The 21,334-nt window shown below is 42.5% G+C and overlaps 1 protein-coding gene across 3 annotated transcripts in view; it reads right to left on the reverse strand.

Annotated features, from left to right (window-relative positions):
* spg21 (SPG21 abhydrolase domain containing, maspardin) overlaps positions 1-21,334 on the reverse strand; it is a 96,513-nt gene that overhangs the window by 60,419 nt on the left and 14,760 nt on the right. For all 3 annotated transcript variants that reach the window (XM_041175161.1, XM_041175159.1, XM_041175160.1), the window contains 2 exons: positions 19,760-19,853; positions 580-741 (listed from right to left, as the gene is read on the reverse strand). In XM_041175161.1, the coding sequence (XP_041031095.1) occupies positions 580-741; positions 19,760-19,853 (256 nt within the window). The remainder of the gene's footprint in view (positions 1-579; positions 742-19,759; positions 19,854-21,334) is intronic.

Raw genomic sequence — 21,334 nt, forward strand, 5'->3', positions numbered from 1 at the left:
TCCGAGAAGCCTTGAACAACTGGAACTGTTCCAAAGATATAGTTTGGGACCAGTGAAGATGAAAAAAAAAGGCAATAGTTTGAATAATCTTAACCCCAAAATATCAACACCACAAAATATCAACACCCCACCCATGAATGGCACTCACTAGTTTGCCAATTACCATGATGCTTACAGACATAATATTGTGATTTGAGTTAAATAAGGAATAAGTGGTTTGGTACTAGCTCAAGATAACCAAGATATTCCTCCTGTTTTATACCTTACTGCACTTAAATAACTGCTAGAAGGAATTTAAGATTAATTCAATACAATCTGAATTATTTGCATAAATGCTGTTGCTGATATGAATGTAAATTATATACTTCAACACATTCACTATAGTATTCTATAATGGTGCAAGTCCACTAAGTTTGTTAAATAATTAAATCTTTAGTATAGCAGAATCCACATCAGAGCCAAGAATGTTAATCTGTGGTTAAATGGTCCTTTGGAACAAAACAACTAATTTATTTTCTAAGATTATTATGCTACATAGGACAATACAGCAAAGGAGGCCACCATTTGGCCCATACTTACAGAGATAACTCTGTATCCCCATCCAGTTAGGGCCAAAATCTGCTGGAAAAACACATCTGCCGTTCCACTGACAGGAGGGAGAAATATAACCGGGCATCTTATGTTTCTGGGTCCTGCATCATAAAGGGACCAGACTTTACTATCATCGTCATCCACTATTATCTGTAACATGGAATAAAATTAAAATTAGTCAAAACCTGAACCAAATACACATTCCAAATAATTAAAAATAAGATAAAAGCAAAAAACTGCGGATGCTGGAAATCCAAAACAAAAATAAAAACACCTGGAAAAACTCAGTAGGTCTGGCAGCATCTGCGGAGAGGAACACAGTTAACGTTTCAAGACTGTATTACTCTTCAACAGAACTAAGTAAAAATAAAAAGGTGAAATATAAGCTGGTATAAGTGGGGGGGGCGGGGGGGGTAAAGAGCTGCATAGAGGGCCAGTGATAGGTGGAGATAACCAAAAGATGTCACAGACAAAAGGACAAAGAGGTGCTGAAGGTGGTGATATTATCTAAGGAATGTGCTAATTAAGGGTAGAAAGCAGGACGAGCAAGGTACAGATAGCCCTAGTCGGGGTGGGGTGAAGGAATCGAAAAAGGCTAAAAGGTAGAGATAAAACAATGGATGGAAATACATTTAAAAATAATGGAAATAGGTGGGAAAAGAAAAATCTATATAAATTATTGGAAAAAAGGGGGATCGGAAAGGGGGTGGGGATGGAGGAGAGAGTTCATGACTTAAAGTTGTTGAACCCAATATTCAGTCCGGAAGGCTGTAAAGTGCCTAGTCGGAAGATGAGGTGCTGTTCCAGTTTGTGTTGAGCTTCACTGGAACAATGCAGCAGGCCAAGGACAGACATGCGGACATGAGAGCAGGGTGGAGTGTTGAAATGGCAAGTGACAGGGAGGTCTGGGTCATGCTTGCAGACAAACCGAAGGTGTTCTGCAAAGCGGTCACCCAGTCTGCGTTTACTCTCTCCAAAGTAGAGGAAACTGCATTGGGAGCAACGAATGCAGTTGCCAATGTAACCCCACTATTTAAAGAGGAAGTGAGAAAACAGCAAATTACATTGCAGTTAGCCCTATTAGTGGTAGGGAAAATCCTAGAGTCTATTATGAAGGATGTGATGACAGGACACTGAGAAAATATCAACGGGATTAGACAAAGTCAACATGGATTTATGAATGCAAATCATGTTTGACAAACCTACTGCAGTTTTTTGAAGATGCAATTAGCAGAACAGATGAGGGAGAGCCAGTGGATGTGGTGCACTTGGACTTTCAGAAAGCTTTTGATAAAGACCCACATAAAAGATTAGTGTATAAAATTAAAGCACACGGGATTATTGGTTAGCAGACAGGAAACAGAGAAGAGCAATAATTGGGTCTTTTTCAGTGTGGCAGGCGCTGACCAGTGGGGTAACGCAGGGGATCAGTGTTTGGGCCCTAGTTATTCACAATATGTATCAATGATTTGGATGAGGGCACCACATGTAATATTTCCAAGGTTGCTGACAATGCGAAACTTGATGGGAATGTAAGCGATGAGGAAGGTGTTAAGAGCCTTCAGTGATTTGGATGGGTTGAGTGAGTGGACAAATACATGGCAAATGCAGTATAACGTGGATAAATGTGAAGCTATCCACTTCAGTAGGAAAATAAAATATAGCGAAAATTAAAATCACCCACCACAACAACCCTATTGTTTTTACATCTTTCTAAAATCTGCCTACATAACTGTTCCTCAATCTCCCACCGGCAATTGGGAGGCCTACAGTAAACCCCCAACATTGTGACTGCACCCTTCCTATTCCGGAGCTCTACCCATATTGCCTCGCTGCATGAGCCCAACGAGGTGTCCTCCTGTCGTTCAGCTGTGATATTCCCCTTAACCAGCAGTGCAACTCCCCCACCTCTTCTAAATCTCTCTCTATCCTGCCTGAAACATCTAAATCCTGGAACGTTTATCTGCCAATCCTGTCCATCCTTCAACCAAGTCTCTGTAATAGCAATAACATCATAGTCCCAAGTCCCAAGCTCTAAGCTCATCTGCCATGCCTGTTATACTTCTCGCATTGAAACAAATGCATTTCAGACCCCCAGTCCCACGGTGTTCAGTAATTTCTCCCTGCCTGCTCTTCTTCTTAGTCCTACTGGCCATATTCATTGGTTCAAAGTCATTTATTTCACCTGATGACCTATTGATCTGGTTCCCACCCCCCTGCCATACTAGTTTAAATCCTCCCGAGAGACACTAGGAAACCTCGCAGCCAGGATATTGGTGCCCCTCCAGTTTAGATGCAACCCGTCCTTATTGTACAGGTCTCACCTGCCCCTGAAGAGATCCCACTGATCCAGATATCGGAAACCCTCCCTCCCACACCATCTGTTCAGCCACATGTTTAGCTGCGCTATCTTCCTATTTCTAGCCTCACTGGCACGTGGCACAGGGAGTAATCCTGAGATTACAACCCTAGAGGTCCTGTTTTTTTAACTTTCTGCCTAACTCCTTGAACTCCCACTGCAGGACCTCGTCACTCATCCTGCCTATGTCGTTAGTACCAATGTGTACCACGACCTCTGGCTGTTCTCCTTCCCCCTTCAGAATATCCTGTATCCGATCAGAGACATCCTGGACCCTGGCACCAGGGAGGCAACATACCATCCTGGTGTCTCTTTCACGACCACAGAAGCGCCTATCTGAGCCCCTGACTATAGAGTCCCCTATGACAATTGCTCTTCTGTGCTTTGACCCCCCTCTGCTGAACAACAGAGACAGCCGTGATGCCACTGCTCTGGCTACTGCTGTTGTTTTCCCCTGATAGGCCACCCCCCCCCAACAGTATCCAAAGCGGCATACCTGTTAGAGAGGGATACCTTTGCACTCTTCATATCCTCCTCACAATTTCATCTCCTACCTGTCTTTGTATCATCAACAAACTTGGCTAAAATGCAGTTAAGTCCTTTCAGTGTGCACCATCTCCAAGATGCACTGCACAAACTTACCAAGGCTCCTTCGGCAGCACCTCCCAAAGCCATGACCACTACTATCTAGATGGACAAGGGCAGCAGAGAACACCACCACCTGGAAGTTCCCCTCCCAGCAACTCACCATCCTGACTTGGAAATATATCGCCGTTCCTTCATTGTCACTGGGTCAAAATCCTGAAACTCCCTTCCTAACAGCACTATGGGTGTACATACATCACAGGGGCTGCAGCAGTTCAAGAAGATAACTCACCACCGCCTTCTCAAGGGCAATTAGGGATGGGCAATAAATGATGACCTAGCCATCTTGTAAATGAATTTTTAAAAAAGGCAAGTTATTTATGTCGATCGTAAATAGTTGAGGCCCCAGCACAGATTCCTTTGGCACTCCATTAGTTTGACAACCTGAAAATTACCCAATTGTCCCAACATTGTTTCTTGTTAGCCAGACAATTCCCTATCCTTTAGATATTTCACCCCCAACATCATGAGCTCTTACCTTGTACAGTAATCTTTTGTGTGACACCTTATCAAATGCTTTTTGGAAATCCAATTACACTACATCTGTCAGTTCCCCTCTATCTACCCTGCTTGTTACATCCTCAAAGAACTAATAAATTTGTCAAACACAATTTTCCTTTCACAAAACCATGCTAAATCTGCCTCATTGTTTCATGATTTTCTAAATGTCCTCCTGTAAGAAATTGGGGTCATTAATAAGCAGGTATTTTCTGCATTTTATGGGATTAGCTATGCAGCATTGATTTTTCTTTCTGGAAAGAGGGTTTCTAAACTCTTTTGACCTCTAAACAGTCATAGTTCAGGCTGCCATGTTGGCATTCCTGAGTTCTTAGATGATATTCTGTGCACCCCCTTATCTCCAATGTGTTTAGAAAGGACCAGGATATGACCCTCAGCAAGATGTAAACTAAAAAGCTGACCATGAGCAGGATGATGCACAAGGTGGGTGGTAACCACCCTGATGTTTGGAATACCTGTACTGCATCCATTGGTTAGAATACTTAGTTAGATGATTGACACTGGGTAAGCCAGCAGCCCCCTGATAAGGATCTATATTGATGTCATACTGGTGGCATAGGGCGTCTGAGGTGGCATTGCTTGTTGGTCAGCTACCTTCTTCAGATGGAAGATGGACCAGAGGAAAAGGAGGGAGATCAAGAGATCGAGGGAAGAGCTTCCTGACATTTCAACTGGAGAGCTGAATGCTGTTATCACAAGCTGTTACGGGCCGTAAGCATTTTTCCCTGTCTAACTGGTTAATGTATCATATCTAAACTATTGTTTCTTAATAAACTATCTTAAGATTATATACGGACAGTCAACTGCCCATCTTAGGTATGTGTGGCTCCAAGCCCACAAAATCTTACAAGTTGGGTCAGAAGTGGGATACATAGTAGTTGAGATTGGCTTGGAATTTGAGAATCAGTCTTAGATTGTAGTTAAATGTGTGTTGTAGTTATTAAACGAAGCCAGGAGTCACCATAGCATTGGTATATGCTAGTATGCGACTAATAGACAGTTTGACAAAGGAAACAGGAGCATCAGGAATGACAGATGTCCTGGGAGCTGTAGAAGAGTGAGGTAGAAATTACGAGTATCCTTGATTGGCCTTCTAAAGAGGTTCAGAAAGGAAACAGTGAGCTGGAGAAAGTCCGGAACAAATTGGCCTACAGTGCACATCTGCATGCCTTACAGCTGAGTAAAAAAGTACAAGGAGCTAAGGTTGCAAAAGGGAACGGATGGTTGGCAGGAGAGTGTGGCTGTCCTGAACAATCAGTTACACTGAGAACAGAAGGCACAAGTTCGGGTGTGTGATGCTAAGAAAATACTACTGTTGAACCAAACATCAGAACCCACAAAGATTGAAGTGGCTCCGGAGAAGCCACGTGAATCGTTCTTTTCAGAGCTAAACAGGGGCTGAGGAGATTTGAAAGCAGAGTTAGAAAGCAATGATTTTAAACAAATCCCAACTGCAGGCTCCCTAGAACCAAAACAAGAGATGGACCAGGACACTCACGAAGTCCTAGTTAGCTTCAAACAGTTCCCTACCGGAAGCCAGAGTGTATTCGCCAAGAGATCTGACTCCCGCTTCATCAGTCATGACCCTTACCTTGACCCTATGAATTTGGCAGCAATTTCCCCACCTGAGAGCATACAATACATTCAAGTCAAGTCATGGTTTTTAAAGCAGGGTGTTGTTCACAAACATCAAAGATTCAAAATGCTAAAATGCATAAAACTCAAATTACACATTTTAGTGAGTTTACTTTAAACTGCGAGGTTCTGTTTAGGAAAAAAACTTTCAAGCTATACCAGTACACAACTGTGAAGGCCAGGTTGTTCCCAAAATACAAAGTCTGGAGTTTGGCAGCAATCCAATTTGAAATTTTCAAGATCATATGAGTTAACTGAATGGCTAAAATTCAAGCTCAAAACATGTTTCAAATTTGATTAAGCAGTTGAAATTGAAAATTATTTTAAAGAGGGGAAAGGATACACAAAAGTGATAAGAAGAATTCAGTTCCTTTTCTAGAGTCTGTGAGGCTGCAGTGTTGACCTTTTTTCTCCAAGAAGCTGTTATCTCTTACAAAGAGCTAACAAGGTTTCGAAATAATTGGAATTTAACCTAAAATTGGGAGGAAGTTGGAGACAAAAGAATTTAACAAAACAAGTTTAAAATGGAGTTTTATTTGTGCTTGGAGAAGTGTTTTTTTTTAAATTGTATAAAGTGACGCATTGCAATTTCTCTGCCCCTGCACCCTCCGCTACAAGCAGCAGAATTAACTCTTTCTGCTGACAGCTACTTTTCCCCCTCCCCCCCACCCCCCCAAGCTACAACCTTCAGATTAATAAATGTATATTTGGCGTTATTATATTTTAAGTTTCTAATTTTACAGATATGATTGGATGTATTAACCCATTGGGTTCTTGGCCAGAGCCACAATGAAATGTTTGTGTTTTTTAAAAAAAAAAACAGGTGATGATGGTTTCCAGCTCCAAATCTACAGTGTCTGCACTGGACTGCAATTTTGGTCTGCATTAGAGTGCTTCAGTTGGAGTTTGGTGAGAGAGGGATTTAAGAGTTAATTTCTATTTAAAGTGTAATCGTTCTTTAAGTTAGCAACTAACTAGAAGTTGTTCTTTAAGTTGGGAGAAGGTGAGTTTTAGTGCAGCTTTAAAACAGGCTCTGCTTGTGGCTGCAGCTAGTAAACTAATTAACTGGCTTAAACATGTTTTCAGAAGATAGATTCAGACAGCATAAAAGCAAGTCATCCACAACGCTGCTTTTGTCTGCATTACAGTGCTTCAGTTGGAATTTGGAGAGACAGGGAGTTTGCTGAAGAGGGGAGGAAGAATCCTTTCATTTTCTACCTTTCCTCAGTAAAAGGAGCCGCGGCAAAGGTAAGTCGGACGTGGTAAGTGTTTCTTCTGTCCTTAATATTCTCTAAACTAGAAGAATTAAAAATAAAGGAAGTAAGTTAAGGGAAAGTCATGGCAGGGCAGCTCAGCCAAGTAGAATGCTCCTCCCGTGCGATGTGGGAAGTCAGGGACACTTCCAGTGCCCAGGGCAACCACGTGTACAGGAAGTGTCGCCAGCTGCAGCTACACAAAATCCGTGTTTCGGAGCTGGAGCTGCACCTGGAGTTACGATGGAGCATCCGCAAGGATGAGGTCTTCGTGGGTAGCACAGGCAGAAAGGGAACAGGTGGCCGCCAGACAGAGTAAAAACACTAGGCAGGTAGAGCAGGAGTCCCCTGGGTCCATCTCCCTCACCAGCAGATTTTCCGTTTTGGATACTACGGTGGGGAGATGGTTTCTCAAGGGAATGCAGCAAAGTCAAGTCCATGGCACCAAGAGAATCTCAGCTGCAGAGTGGGCGGGGGGGGGAAGAAGAGTGGGAGAGCAATACTGTTGGGAATTCTATCGTAAGCGGAAAAGATAGACATTTCTGCAGCTCCAGACATGACACCAGGATGGTACGTTGCCTCCCTGGTGCCAGAGTGACGGGTGTCATTGAGCAGCTGCAGGGCAATCTGAAGGGGGAGGGTGAACAGCCAGAGGTTGTGGTCCATATTGGTACCAATGACAGATAAAAAGGATGAGGTCCTGAAAGCAGAATATAGACAGCTAGGAAATAACTTAAAAAGGACCTCAAAGGTAGTAATCTCAGGATTACTCCCAGTGCCACGTGCTAGCGAGGTCAGGAATAAGAGAATAGACCAGATGAATGCATGCCTGGAGAGATGGTATAGGAGAGAGGGATTTAGATTCCTGAGGAATTAGGACCGATTCTGGGGAAGATGTCAACTTGTACAAGCTGGATGGGTTGCACCCCAGCAGGACTGGGACCAATATCCTCGCAGGGATATTCGCTCAGGGGCCAAGAGATTGATTAGGAGGGAAAAAAATAGAGTAATGAGAGTAAACTTGCAAGGAACATAAAAGCGGACTGCAAAAGCTTATATATGTAAAAAGAAAAAGATCACTGAAAACAAATGTAGGTCCCTTACAGTCTGAAACAAGAGAATTTATAATAGAGAACAAGGAAATGGAACAGCAATTAAGCAACTACTTTAATTCTGTCTTCACAGGGGAAGGCACAAATAACTTCCCAGAAATACTTGTGGACCAAAGGTTGCGTAAGAAGGAAGAATTGAAGAAAATTAGTATTACTAATACAACAGTATTGGAGAAATTAATGGGACTGAAAGCCAATAATTCCCCAGGGTCTGATAATCTACATCCAGGGTACTAAGGGAGGTGACTATGGAAATAGTGGATGCATTGGTTGTCGTCTTCCAAAATTCGGTAGATTCTGGAACAGTCCCAGCAGACTGGAGGGTGGCCAATGTAACCCCACTATTTAAAAAGGAGGAAGTGAGAAAACAGCAAATTACATTGCAGTTAGCCTATCAGTGGTAGGGAAAATGCTAGAGTCTATTATGAAGGATGTGATAACAGGACACTGAGAAAATATCAACGGGATTAGACAAAGTCAACATGGATTTATGAAAGCAAATCATGTTTGACAAACCTACTGGAGTTTTTTGAAGATGCAATTAGTAGAATAGGTGAGGGAGAGCCAGTGGATGTGGTGCACTTGGACTTTCAGAAAGCTTTTGATAAAGTCTCACATAAAAGATTAGTGTATAAAATTAAAGCACATGGGATTGAGAATTGGTAAGCAGACAGGAAACAGAGAAGAGCAATAATTGGGTCTTTTTCAGTGTGGCAGGCGCTGACCAGTGGGGTAACACAGGGATCAGTGTTTGGGCCCTAGTTATTCACAATATGTATCAATGATTTGGATGAGGGCACCACATGTAATATTTCCAAGGTTGCTGACAACACGAAACTTGATGGGAATGTGAGCGATGAGGAAGGTGTTAAGAGCCTTCAAAGTGATTTGGACGGGTTGAGTGAGTGGACAAATACATGGCAAATGCAGTATAACGTGGATAAATGTGAAGCTATCCACTTCAGTAGGAAAATAAAATGGCGGAGTATTATTTAAAATGGTGATAGATGGGTAAATGCAGATTTACAAAGGGATATGGGTTTCTTTGTACACCAATCATTAAAAGCAAGCGTGCAGGTGCGGCAAGCAGTTAAGAAGGCAAATGGTATGGTGGCCTTCATTGCGAGGGGACTTGAGCACAGGAGCAAGAATGTCTTACTGCAGCTGTACAGGGCCTTGGTGAGACCACACCTGGGAGTATTGTATGCAGTTTTGGTCTCCTTACCTAAGAAAGGATATACTTGGCATAGAGGGAGTGCAGCGAAGGTTCACCAGACTGATTCCTGGGATGGCAGGATTGTCATATGAGAAGAGATTGGGTCGACTAGGCCTGTATTCACTGAAGTTTAGTAGAATGAAAGGAGACCTCATTGAAACATAAAATTCTGACAGGCATGGACAGGCTGGATGCAGGGCTGATATTTCCTCTGGCTGGGGAGGGTCTAGAATAAGGGCCATAGACTCAGGATACTGGATAGACCATTTAGAACAAAGAAAAGTACAGCACAGGAACAGGCCCTTCCGCCCTCCAAGCCTGCGCCGATCATACTGCCCGTCAACTAAAACATTTTGCACTTCCAGGGTCCGTATCCCTCTATTCCCATCCTATTCATGTATTTGTCAAGCTGCCTCTTAAACACCACTATCGTACCTGCTTCCACCACCTCCTCTGGCAGCGAATTCCAGACACTCACTACCCTATGCGTAAAAAAGTTGCCCCGCACATCATCTTTATAGTTTTCTCCTCTCACCTTAAATCTATGTCCCCTAGTAATTGACTCTTCCATCCTGGGAAAAAGCTTCTATCTACTCTGTCCATGCCACTCATAATTTTGTAAACTTCTATCAAGTCGCTCCTCAATCTCCATCGCTCTAGTGAGAACAATCCGAGTTTCTCCAACCTCTCCTCATAGCTAATAACCTCCAGGCCAGGCAGCATCCTGGTAAACCTCCTCTGCACCCTCTCCAATGCCTCCATATCCTTCTGGTAACGTGGTGACCAGAATTGCATGCAATATTCCAAGTGTGGCCTAACCTATACAGCTGCAGCATGATTTCCCAGCTTTTATACTCAATACCCCTGCCAATGAAGGTAAGCATGCCATATGCCTTCCTGACTACCTTATCCACGTGCATTGCCACTTTCAGTGACCTGTGGACCTGTACACCCAGATCCCTCTGCCCGTCAATGCACTTAAGGGTTCTGCCATTTACTGTGTAATTCCTGCCTGTATTAGACCTTCCAAAATGCATTACCTCGCATTTGTCCAGATTAAACTCCATCTGCCATTTCTCCGCCCAAGTCTCCAACCGATCTATATCCCGTTGTATCCTTTTATGACAATCCTCTTCACTATCTGCAACTCCTCCAACCTTAGTGTTGTCTGCAAACTTACTAATTAGCCCAGTTACATTTTCCTCCAAATCATTTATGTATACTACAAACAGCAAAGATCCCAGCACTGATCCCTGCTTTTAGGACTGAGATGAGGAGAAACTTCTTCATTCAGAGGGTGGTGCACCTATGGAATTCTCTACCACAGAAGGCTGAGGAGGCCAAGTCAATGCATATATTTAAAAAGGAATTAGACAGATTTCTAAACTCTAAAGGTGTCAAGGAGTATGGGGAGAGTTCGGGTGTACAACATTGAGATAGAGGATCAGCCATGATCATACCAAATGGCAGAGCAGCCTCGAAGGGCCAAATGACCTACTCCTGCTCCTATTTTCTGTTTCTACACAGTTGAGAATTAAAGCACAGCAGAAAGACTTTACCTTTCAGAGACTTGGCCTCAACAATTCAGGCCGTTTATACAATTTGTTATATTTCGAGATGAAGCATTTGAGTTTGGGAGGCATGAAAACCACCTCCAGACTGATTGCAAACGCTTTTGTCTCTGATGCAAAACCTTCATTCAAAACCATCAAGCCTGAGTATAATTGCTTTTGAAATTGGAATTGATAAATCAATTGACATGAGTTGCTATTTCAAGCATTCAAAGGGAAATTTACCTAAGGGGATAAACAAATCCTAATTTTTCAAAAAAAGCTAATGGAAAAACAGTCTAGATGGCTTCTCAAAAAGCAAAGTTTGTTTTTGGAAGAATAAATTGAACAGTAACAAAATCCGTCAGTCAACAACACTACTATTTGAACTTGGGATAATTTTAAAATAAAAAAAAGTCGGACACAATCTAGTGCAGGCTTGTCCCTGCCTTTTTGCTTGGGGAGCCACATGTTACTCCAAACAGCACAAGCTGCAGATGAGAAGACTAATTTATTGCCTTACCTCTGCCCATGTTCTTGCCTACCACAAGGAGTCAATGTAGTGCTATGAAGCATCCCTGACCTGATGCCTTGCCATCTGTTAGGCTGTGAAGAGCCCTCCCCCTCCCCCCCACAACATACTGTATCTAGGCCCTGCACATCTGCCTCATGGGCCGGCCCTTGGACAAGCCTGAAGTAGTGGGCTATTTTTGAGAAAATAAAATGTTGTTTAAGAGAAAGAATAAACAAACAAAGCTGAAAAATTAATGCCTGGAATCAAGTGGGAATGTTTAATGTCTGTTTTAACGATATCATGAAAACATATTGTTAGACCATAATGTTTCTCCAGAGCTCCTGAAAGAGATCCAAAGTTAATTAACGGGATTCCCCACTTAGAATAAAGGAGTGTTGGGAAAAAGGACAACACCCAATGGGAATAACTCACCTTGGGTGTAATTCAATGGAATATATAAATCTGGTACTGGCGTACATTCTAGTGAAAGTGTAGATGAGATGAATAAGGTGACAGCTTTCTCTTGGAGATGTGTGTCTCTGCCAATGAACTTTTTAAGAGAACTGAATTTAATAATCTGGCCACCACCTGAGACATTGGGACCGTACAGGGGGAGATAAGCAAAAATCTTGAGACAGAGACCTCCTTTGACCTTTTAAGAAGATTACTAGAAAGTCAGGAAGAATTATTGAATGGTGCATCCTTTCAAAGAAATCCCGGGTGATGAATTTGATTAGCAAAATACACAGCATGATCCCTACAGAACCATAGAACACTACAGCACAGAAAACAGGCCATTCAGCCCTTCTAGTCTGTGCCAAAATATTATTCCGCTAGTCCCACTTACCCAGTCCATAACCCTCCAGACCTGATAAACCTTCCACATATGCAAAAAAAAGAATTTGTAGGAGAGGGAAGAAAGATTACCACCACGCATGATGAAGTGACATGTAGGAGAAGGAACATTACCCGAATAAAAATGTTAGGAAAAAGAGAATCCCTAAAGACCATATCCAACAGATAGAGAAACATGTGAAGATGACTTACAAACGTGAAATTCCAACAGGGGATTAAAGGAGGAATTGGAACACCAGTGTGTGTGTGCAGAAGTGATTTGTAACTTGTAAAGTAACAGACGTGAGGTTACATGGTGCAGTTGCATTGAAGAACATATCTCAGGCTTGCTTAGCTACTTGACAAACAGCGTGACATGAAATGGTTAATACACTGCTACTATCTCCTTAATGATGGATTCTAGCATTTTCCCCCTGAAGACAGATGTTAGACTAACTGCCCGATAGTTTCCTGCTCTCTCTCTCCCTCCTTTCTTGAAAAGTGGTGTTATGTTTGTGGTTTTCCAATTTGCAGGGGCCTTTCCAGAATCTAGAGAATTTTGGAAGATTATAACCAATGCATCCACAATCTCTACAGCTACCCTAGGATGTAGGTCATCAGTTCCAGGGGACTTGTTAGTCTTTGATCCCATTAGTTTTCCTGGTACTTTTTCTTCTAATGGTCACTATTGGTTTAAGTTCCTCCCTCCCTTTTGCCTTTTGACGTTCTACAATTCTTTGGGTGCTTTTTCTGTCTTTTGCTGTGAAGAAAGATACAAAGTAATGTTTCCCCATTATTAATTTCCCACCCTTACCCACTTAGGGACCAACACTAACTTCAGTAACTTTTCTTCTTTTATACTTGTAAAAGCTTTTTACTGTCTGTATTTATATGTCTTGCTAGTCTACTCTCATAATACAATTTCACCCTATATATTTTAAGTCATTGTTTGCTGGTTTCTAAAGTTGTCCAAATTTTCTGCTAATCTTTCCAGCATTGTACATCTTTCTTTTCAATTTGATACCATCCTTAACTTCTTTACTTAGGCACCAACGTTGCATCCTTCCAGTAGTGTCTTTCTTTCTCAATGAAATACATCTTTGTTGAGTTATGAAATACCATAGCTGAGAAAAGGTGGTGGGGTAGCTCTGTTAATTAAAGAGGGTGAGAGATGACCTTAGCTTTAAAGGTTAGGATGTAGAATAAGTTTAGATGGAACTAAGAAACAGCAAGGGGCAGAAAATATTGGTGGAAGTTGTTTATAGGCCAAACAGCAATGGTAATGTAAATCACAGTATAAATCAGGAAATTAGAGGTGTGTGTAACAAGGGTAAGATAGTAATCATGGGGGATTTCAATCTACAGATAGGCTGGGTAAACCTAATTAGTACTAATGTTATGGAGGACGAATTCTTGAATGTGAGATAGTTTTCTAGAGCAGTACATTGAGGAAGCAACTCGGGAATGGACTATATTGGACTATTGTGCAATGAAAAGGGACTAATTAATATTCTTGTTGTAATGGGGCCTTTAGAAAAGAGTGAGTGACCATAATATGATGGAATTTTACATTAAGTTTGAAAGTGATGTAGTTAAATCAGAAACCTTAAACCTAAACAAGGGAAACCATGAAAGTATGAGGGGCAAATTAGCTCTGGTAGATCAGGAAACTATGTTGAAAGCTATGACGGCAGACAGGCAATCGCTAATGTTTAAAGAACTAATACATAGTTAACAAAAATGCATTTCTTCAAGGCACAAAAACCCAGCAAGAAAAGTGTTCCAGCTATGGCTAACAAAAGGAATCAAGGATTGTATTAAATCAAAGTAAGAGGTGTATAAAGTTGCCAAAAAGAATGGCAAGCCTGAGGACCAGGAGCAGTTTAGAGTTCAGCAATGTAGGACCAAGAAATAAAGATTTATGGGAAAAAAGGTGTAAAAACTAGCAGAAAATAGGTACATAAAAAGCAAAAGATTAGCAATGGGTCCATTACAAGCAGAACCAAGAGAATTTAAAATGGGAAATAAGGGAATAGCAGAGAAGCTAAACAAATACTCCATATCTGTCTTCACGCAGGAAGGTATTAAAAGCCTCCCAGTAATGAGGAGAATTTTTATCCCTCACAGGGTTGAGACTCTTTGAACTCTCTCCCTCAAAAGATGGTGGAAATAGAGTTTTTTTTAATTCATTCACAGGTTGTGGGTTTCGCTGGCTGGGCCAGCATTTATTGCCCATCCCTAGTTGCCCTTGAGGTGGTGGTGGTGAGCTGCCTTCTTGAAGCACTGGAGTCAATGTGGTGTAGATACACCCACAGTGCTGTTAGGGAGTTCCAGGATTTTGACCCAGTGACAGTGAAAGAACGACGATATATTTCCAAGTCAGGATGGCGTGGCTTGGAGGGGAACTTCCAAGTGGTGGTGTTCCCATCTATCTGCTTCCCTTGTCCTTCTAGATGATAGCGGTCGTGGGTTTGGAAGGAGCTGTCTAAGGAGCTTTGGTGAATTCCTGCAGTGCATTTTGTAGATGGTACACACTGCTGCTACTGTGCATTGCAGTAATGTGGAGGCAGTGAACGTTTGTAAATGTGGTGCCAATCAAGCGGACTGCATTGTCCTGGACGGTGTCCAGCTTCTTGAGTGTTGTGGGAGCTGCACTCATCCAAACAAGTGGGCAGTGTCCCATCACAACTCCTGACTTGTGCCTTGTAGATGGTGGACAGGCTTTGGGGAGTTAGAGGGGAAATACTCATCGCAGGATTCCTAGCCTCTGACCTACTCTTGTAGCCACAGTATTTATATGGCTAGTCCAGCTCAGTTTCTGGTCAATGGTAACCCCCAGGATGTGGACAGTGGGAGATTCAGTGATGGCAGTGTAATTGAACATCAAGGGGAGCTGATTAGATTCTCTCTTGTTGGAAATGGTCCTTGCCTGGCACTTGTGTGGCGTGAATGTTATTTGCCACTTATCAGCCCAAGCCTGGATATTGTCCAGGTCTTGCTGCATTTGGACCTGGACTGCTTCAAAGTTATAGAATGGTTACAGCACAGAAGGGAGGGCATTTGGCCCGCTGGGTCCGTGCTGGCTCTCTGCAAGAACAAGTTACCCAGTGCCGCCACCAACTCATCTCATTCTGGTAGCTCTGTAATTTTTCTCCTCTTCAGATAATGAGCCAATTTCCTTTTGTAAGCAATGATTGAATAAACCTCCACCACACTCTCAGGTGCCTTCCAGATCCTAGCCACTCACTGCACTAAAACTTTTTTCCACTCACTTCACCATTGTCCTGACTACTCATAACTTTTCCTGCAGTGCTTCCATCCTCACCTCAGTCCCTCTTCCTCCTGCTCCCGGTCTTGCCAGTTTCCTATTTACTTCTCCTGGTCTCTTGCCAACCCCTTGCCAACTCTCCTAGTCTTGCCAAATACCACCACCCACATCCCCCCCCCACCCTCCCCTCAAAAACCACTCCTTGCCTCCTGACCACTGTTTTTACATGAGTCCTCAGGGTCTGTCCTCCAGTGACTCTGACTTTGCTTCTAAATTCGCACTAAGTTTTGGGCTCCATCCAGTGCTAGAAGTCGGTCAATGCAGGTAGCTGCTAACTGCACTGACAAACTCCTGTCACTAGATGGAGGTGGGTCAATCTAAATGTACTGTGTACTAAGGTGACAACAGGTACTGTGATTTTTTTTTAAATATTTAATTTGTATGCTGTATTTCTTTTTTTACAATACTTACTGATGTATTCTATTTTACAAGCTATTCCAGCTAGGAATGTACAGTGCAGCACATGTACGGTACAGTATTTCAACTTGTATGTTGTTTTATTCTGGGGAGAAACGTCCGAAGAAACCTACCTCCAGTTTGAACACTGATTGCTACGGGAACCCCTGATTCACATAAAGCCGTTCCAATTAAAAGTCACAATGCTCAGCAACACAACCACAACTTTAATTGAGGACTCACTGAATGCATCAACGATTTTGACTTAAATTTAGGGTGCATGATTAAGAAGTTTACAGATGGTATGAAAACTGGTTGTGGTTTAGGGTGAGGAAGAAAGCTGTGAGCTGCAGAAAGATATCAATGAACTAGTTTGGTGGGCAGAAAAAATGGCAAAGGGTGTGCCAGCCATTGTTCAGTCGGTAGCATTCTCATCTCTGAATCACAAGGTTCCAAGTTCAAGTCTGACTCCAGGTTTTAAACACAAAAATTAAGGCCAACACTCCAGTGCAGGACTGAGGGGGCAGTGCACTGTCAGAGATGCTGTCTTTCAGATGAGACATTCAGTCAAGGCCCTATCTATCTGCTCACATGGCACTATTTTGAAGAGCTATCCCTGGAATTTGGCCAATAGTTATTCCTCAATCAATATCACAACAAACATTATACAAGGCTGCCTGGGGGAAGTTTGCTGAGCGCAAATTAGCTGCCATGTTTCCTATGTTACAACAGCGACTACATTTGAAAAAGTACTTCATTGGCTGTGAAGCACTTTGAGATTCCAGTGGTCGTGAAAATCACTATATAAATGCGAGTCTTCCTTTTGCTTCTTTTTTTCAAATTGAATTCAATTTGGAGGAGTATAAGTTAATGCATTTGAGAGGGCAAACAAGGCAAAAGGATTCATAATAAATGTCAGAATTCTAAATACAGTAAAGAGGAATCATGGGAGTGCACATCGATCCATGAAGATAGCAGGGCAGGAAGATAAGGTGTTTAAGGCAGCATATGGGATACTTTCCATTAATGGCTGACAAAGTATAAGAGAAGGGATAAAAGGGCATTGTTATGGGTGCCCACATGGGTTTTTGTGGAATATGTGGAACATTCAGTATTCTAGACCTACCCAGGCTCCCTCCCTCATCGCTTCTTCCAGTATACTGATGGTTGTATCGGTGCTGCCTCCTGCTCTCACCATGAGCTAGAAAAATTCAGTGACTTTGTTTCCAATTACCACCCTTCCCTCACATTCACCTTGTCCATCTCTGACTCTTCCCTTCTCTTCCACCACTTGTGACTCGATTTCTGGAGATAGGCTATCAACTAATAATCACTACTAACCCACAGACTGCTTCGGCTGCACTTCCTCACACCTTGCTTCCTGTAAGGACTACATTCCATTCTCCCAGTTTCTCTGTATCTGTTGCATCTCTTCTGATAACGCAACCTTCCATGCCAGTGTTTCCGATACATCTTCCTTTTTCCTCAACCGAGGGTTCCCATCCCAGCGTGGCTGACAGGGTACTCTAACCTGTCTGATCGATTTCACATACTTCTGCTCTCACTCTTTTCCTTCCCTCCCAGGACCATGATGAGGTTCCCCTTACCCTCACCTTCCACTCCACCTGCCACGTATTCAATGGATCATCCTCCATTTTCACCAGCTCCGGTGTGATGCCACCACCAAACACATCTTCCATGCTCTCCCCTTTCAGCATTCCAAAGGGACCGTTCCTTCTGTGACAATTCTGTCCACTCCCGTCAACCCTAACATGCCCTCCCTTTCCCATAGCACCTTTTTGTGCAAGCAGAGGAGATGCAACACCTGTCCTTTCACCTGCTCTGTTCTCATCAAGGCCCCATACACACCTTCCAAGTGAAACAGTGATTTGCTTGTACTTCTTTCAATTTGCCACACTCTATTGGCTGTCGACAATATGGTCTCTACATTGAGGAGAACAGCTGTAGACTGAGTGACTGTTTCGTGAAACACCCTCCGTTCAGTCTGCAAGTATGACCCCAAGCTTCCTGTCAACACCTCATCTTCCCTTTCAGCACTCTACAGCCTTCTGGCAATATTGAGTTCAGCAACTTTGGATCATAAAATATCCAGAACCAGTTGAAAGCAAAGGTTATGTTGCTTTTTTTGCTGGCTTATTTCTTTATCTCTTCATGTTGCATATAGGTGGCTGCTACATAGCAAGTCACACCACATTTGGACACAACCTTTGTTTCTTGACTGTACCCATTACCACTGTTGCATGGTAAAATCTTTTTTGTTATTTAATGAGCCAGCCCTCCACCCTAATACTGTTCTTCCTGCCCCCTCACCCCTTCTACTGGTTTAAAAAACTTCTTAAATTTCGATCTTTCTTCAGTTCTGATGAAAGGTCATCAACCTGAAGTGTTAATGCAGTTAACTGTTTCTCTCTCCACAGATGCTGCCTGACCTGAGTATTTCCAGCATTTTCAGTTTTTATTTCAGATTTCCAGCTTCTGCAGTATTTTGCTTTTGTAGAAAGACCAAGGAGATTATGCCAGAACAGCATAGTTTGTCTGCAGAGCTAGGGCACTGAGTAGAGTTCTGGTCACTGCAGGAATGGTGTGATTGCACTGGAAAAGGTAGAGGAGATTTATGAGGATGCTGTCAGGAATGGAGAATTTTAGCTGAGAGGAAAAATCAGATAGGTTGGGTTTCTTTTCTTTAGAACAGAGGTGGTTAAGGGAAGATTTAGTTGAGGCGTATAAAATTATGAGTGGATAGCAAGGGCCTATTTCCCTTAGTATAGAGGTCAATAACCAGGAGACAGATTTAAAGCAATTGGTTGTAGGGTTAGAAGGAAACTAAGTAATTTAGCCACCTGAGTGTGGCATTTAGAGTTCAATATCTGAAAGGGCAGTAGAGGCACAACCCTCATGGCATTTTAAAAAAACACGACATACAATTGAGGTGCCATAACCCACAGCACTGAGAACCAAGATCTGGGGTTATCACCTGTCCAACCCTCCTTAAACAGCTTATATTTCACCACATTTCTATTTCTCTTTAGTTCTGCTGAAGATTCATACGGACTCGAAACGTTAATTCTGTCTTCCTCTCCACAGATGCTGTCGGACCTGCTGAGTTTTTCCAGCAATTTTTGTTTTTGTGTCTGGGGTTAAGGCTTCAGGTTTCAGTTTTCCTGTTTTTAGCAAAATGAAAAGTATCTTATACCTTGGACAGATCAGGGAGCTGGGCTACTAAGAGAAATATGCCATTTAATGTGGATCAATACAATGCAGACTGTGGGAGATAAAATAAGCAAAATAGGCACAAGAGAGGAGAGGATGTAGGGAGCTCAGCTGGAGAACACAAACTATCAACACACTGAACAGCAGCAGAAAGGAAAATAAATGGGACCTCATTCACAGACATGGAACACAAACCCATGGGCTGAGAGTCTGAAAAAGATGCGGATACCTCACACCAGGTACAATGCCAGCACAGGCACCCCATACCTGGAGCACTAGCAGATGTACCAACACCTGTAGCACTGGGTACAATCCTGGGCACAGGCACATCACAGCTGCAGCGCTGAATATAATCCTAGGTATAGGAATCCCACCACCTGGACCACTGGATACAAACCGGGCATTGGTAAACTACAAACCTGGAGTACTGACCACAAACGCTTGCACATCAGTTTACAAGTAAACCAAGTACAGAAAAGGATAAGTTAACTACACGTCATACACAATGAGAATAGCTCATCTCTTTGGAAGCCAACAGTCACCTTGAAGGGGCGGAAAAAAAAAAGCAGTACTTGCCTTTTTCAGTGGGACTGTACTCCGGAACCAGTTATAATCAGGGGAGACTTTTATCTCACCCATAGTGACTGGAACATCTAATGTTGCAGGAAGTCTGTTTAAGGCACAACGAAATACAAGTTATTGTGTATTATTTGAAGTCATAATTCAAAAAATATTCTTCCTCTTTTGCAACAGAGGTGGAGAACGAACTAGCCAAGCTAACCACATTCTAACGGTTTTCGTATACCAGTGATTGTTAAAAGAGCAAAGTGTAAAAATATATGTAAGAGCAGAAGGATCTGGGGTGCATATTCACAAATCTTTTAAGGAGGGAGGGGCAAGATAAGAGTTAAGAAAGCATATCCAGAGCAAAATTAATAACCACTTGGACAAATGCGAGCTACTTAAGGAAAGCCAACACATTTTTTTAAAGGCAAATCGCATTTAACTAACTTCATTGAGCAGAGCTAACTTCACTTTTGCTGAGCTGACAGAGAGGGTTAATGAGGCTAACGTGATGTAAAGTGGTGTACATGGACTTCCTAAAGGCATTTGATAAAGTGCCACATAATAGGCTTGCCAGTAAAGTCGTAGCCCATGAAACAAAAGGGACAATGACGGCATGTTGGACAGGTGACAGTAGTGAACGATTGTTTTTCACAAGTATGCAGTGGAGTTTCCCCAAAGTCAGTACCAGGACTCTACTTTTACTGTATATTAATGATCTAGATTTGGGTGCACAGGGCACATCATTAAAATTTGCAGATGACACAAAACTTGGGTGTATTGTGAAGTGAGAGGTTGGAACAGGAAGACACATGGCAAGAGTACAAAGGCAAAAAAGTTATGATGAACCTGTATAAAACACTAGTTTGGTCTCAACTGGAGTAGTGTGTCCAATTCTGGGCACCACACTTTAGGAGGGATGTGAAGGCTTTAAAAAAGGTACCGGGAATGAAGGTAAGCAGCAGAGGCAACTGAATGGATGATATTACTGAAAAAAGAGACATGTCTAAGCTTTTTGCGCTGCATTGATCAGGACACCTCAAAAATACCAATAACGGTGCATCAAAGACATTCTGCAGAATAATGGCTCCCCTGATCAGATCATTTCATGCTATATATCACGCAAACTCATGAACGGACCTAAGGCTGTCACTTTCAGCCCTGAAAAGTGCCCAGTCTACCTCTGATTACCCTGGAAGGGCAAGGTATCTCAAAAATTTGAGCAATAGGTGAAATTAGCTGTTTCACGCTACTACTGTGCAGTAGCATCACAAGTGATATTCGCCACTAACAGGATGCTGCTGTCAAGCAAAAAATACATTCTGCCCATCACACAAATGAGTAATATGGTATATGAATTTCAGTTCCAAAGTGATGCTGGGTATGTAGACCGGACATCCCAAAGACTGGCGGATCGTATCAAACAGCATGTCCCAGCTGCTGTACCCAACCAGCCCATGCTTGCAAAACTCAAAACAGTGTCCAACATTAGATGTGATTCTGCGATTGGACAACATTTGCTAAGTAATCCTCAGTGTGCTACGAATTACACTGACTACCAATTTAAGATTGTCAATCGGGCTCACA

This window comes from Carcharodon carcharias, chromosome 26 (genome assembly GCF_017639515.1).
Source record: "Carcharodon carcharias isolate sCarCar2 chromosome 26, sCarCar2.pri, whole genome shotgun sequence".
Classification (NCBI taxonomy): domain Eukaryota; kingdom Metazoa; phylum Chordata; class Chondrichthyes; order Lamniformes; family Lamnidae; genus Carcharodon; species Carcharodon carcharias.